At 48.5% G+C, this 2,500-nt stretch overlaps 1 protein-coding gene across 1 annotated transcript in view; it reads right to left on the minus strand.

Moving 5' to 3' along the window:
• The window catches only part of unc5cb (unc-5 netrin receptor Cb), a 114,491-nt gene that overhangs the window by 18,229 nt on the left and 93,762 nt on the right, over positions 1–2,500 (minus strand). The window contains exon 12 of the mRNA XM_077020863.1: positions 485–676. Within this exon, the coding sequence (XP_076876978.1) occupies positions 485–676 (192 nt within the window). The remainder of the gene's footprint in view (positions 1–484; positions 677–2,500) is intronic.

Consider the following 2,500-nt stretch of genomic DNA (forward strand, 5'->3'; position numbering starts at 1 on the left):
CAAAGTGACAAGCATTCTAATGGTGTCTTGGCAGAAACATCACCTCACTCTCACGGTCCCCCCCCCCCCCCCCCCCCTCACCTCCCCACCTCCTCTTTCCTATTCTTTCTTTTGTGCTTCCCGTCTCCATGGTGAGGTGGAGGGCGGGGGGGGGGGGTGTGGTGATGCTAGTGTTGAATTACGAATGCTCCCCCCCACCCCACGCTCCTTGCGCACCCCACGATGGCACTGACACATATCAATTCTCAAGCTGCGGCTGTCACCTCCGTCACCCCGCTTGCATTCATCAACAGCAGAATGGCACGCCACTTCTTTTTCACATTATGGCGACATGGAGGAAATAAAGAGATGTGTCAAAACGTTTTTTGAGGGACGAGGAACCGCTCTGACCCGCGTGTGATGTGACTATTGGGGATGGGCGATTTTGAAACTTTTACTTCCGTCCTTACCGACACGGGCTGTCGGCCCGTTTCCTTGCCCTCACCTGTGCGTGCTGTCTTAATGCTGACGGGATGAAAGCCGCCGTTGAGCGCCGAGGAGTCAATGATGTCGGAGTCGAAGTCGCGGCGGTTCTTGCGGTAGACGAAGAGGGCCACGATGACGGAGATGACGAAGCACATGATGACGGCGATGACTATGCCCACGTACAGGGCCACGTCGTCCGTGCTGGGTGCGGCTGTGAGCGCCAAACATAAAATGGAGAAATAGAGAGAAGATGGAGAGGAAGAAAAGAGGAAGAAGAGAGATCAGTCTTAAAGACTTTGAACTGTGGGTACACACTCTGGATACAGAGCATGAATCATCACTGATTGATAGCACTTTCATTAAAGCTGTGTCAAATTAGGAAGGAGATGCTATCTGGGGCCCAATATCCTGTTCGCAGACTGCATGGTATATTAATAACTGCAGGACTTCATTACCTTCTACTGAGTGAACTGAGGTTCCTGACCAGAATGTAGAGGAACTCATTTAACATCAACAAACTGAGTGCAGGTTGTACAGTAAGGAGTTGCATAATATGCTGTCAAATCATGTCCTAAATGCATTCCAATCTTTTCATTTGGCAACAGAATGAAAGAGAAGCTTTCACTCAATGGGCTTGTAATGGCCACAGGGGCATAAGAACCCGCACCATCACCGTGAATCATGGAGCCCAAGGTACAAACAAGAAACATTAGAAAGACAAAGACAGAGGAAAGAGTTAAATCTGGACAGGACATATATAAGAGTCAGCAAGGCCAAAACACTGCAGTAGTAAGGTAGTGCTTAGCACGTGCGCAAAGTCATATCAATACATCAATACTACAATGTCATACAGCCGCCCCTTCAAATGGCATGTGCCTATAAGAGTTCGGTTCCTATGCTACAAATACAGAGAATGGATTAGAAGCCTGAAACATGTTAGATTGCCTCAAATTACAGAGGACCTGGACGAAACACGCACCATCTCTCCCGGCCTCCAGGTCTTTGTTCCTTCACTGCAGTGATAAAATCTAGAAATAGCCTCCAGTTTCATATTTCATCTCTCTCTCTCTCTCTCTCTCTCTCTCTCAGTCTCCTTTTCTTTCTGTTTCGGGCTGCAAAAACCCATTACTGATTATATGGGATGGTGGACCACTGCTGTAAGACTCCTGACAAGCCATCATTAAGAGCAGCGCTTGGCGTTCGTCTCCACTGAGACGCCGCCTTTGTCCTCCCGGTAATTGTGACGGATGTGATTGGCCGTCAAAGAAGCTTGACAAGTGACGGAAATGACTGTACTTTAAAGGTGCTGGAAAACTACGGGGCGACAGGCAAAACTCTTTTCCCCCGGAATACGGCCTGGTGCCACTGCCCACACGAAAACCCGGCGAGGGCTTCTGATTCCCCCATCACCCTAAACGGAATATAATCATCCCTCGACTGGTGCCAAGAGCCAGGATGGATTCACGCACCTAATTCTCTCATTTGAAGTCTCTCCAAATGCAGGTGTGGAGGACCTCGTGTTAGATTGTGGGAGTGCATAAATTAGTGGAGCGCACTTAAGAGCCAGTGACGCTGCAGCTTCTGCTGGTGTCATTTCCAAGTCAGCTGCCGCTCCCTGTCTAACCAGTAGATGGCACTACCACCCACAAGAATAGTGCGATTGAGAAGGACACATCTTTGTCATATGAGGGGACTACTTCTGAAATGCTCATTGTCCTTTGAACTGTGCTTCCTGAAACTAGTCTGTGGTGCCTATAATGGGAAACTTGGAGTGAGCGATGAGTGCATTTGGTTAAGATCCTGGTTGAATGGCAAGAGCTCTCACTCCCTAGTGCGTCTGTGGCCTTGTTATTCCTCTCAACAGCTGCCTGCATTTTCTGTCATTTAATTAATCTGTCTCATATCTCTAGTGGCTAAAAGGTGGAGGACAATGTGAGTATTGGAAGGAAGCATGTGTGTGTATGTGTATGTGTGTGTGTGTGTGTGTGTGTGTGTGTGTGTGTGTGTGTGTGTGTGTGTGTGTGTGTGTGTGTGT

This window comes from Brachyhypopomus gauderio, chromosome 10 (assembly GCF_052324685.1).
Source record: "Brachyhypopomus gauderio isolate BG-103 chromosome 10, BGAUD_0.2, whole genome shotgun sequence".
NCBI classification, from domain to species: Eukaryota; Metazoa; Chordata; class Actinopteri; order Gymnotiformes; family Hypopomidae; genus Brachyhypopomus; species Brachyhypopomus gauderio.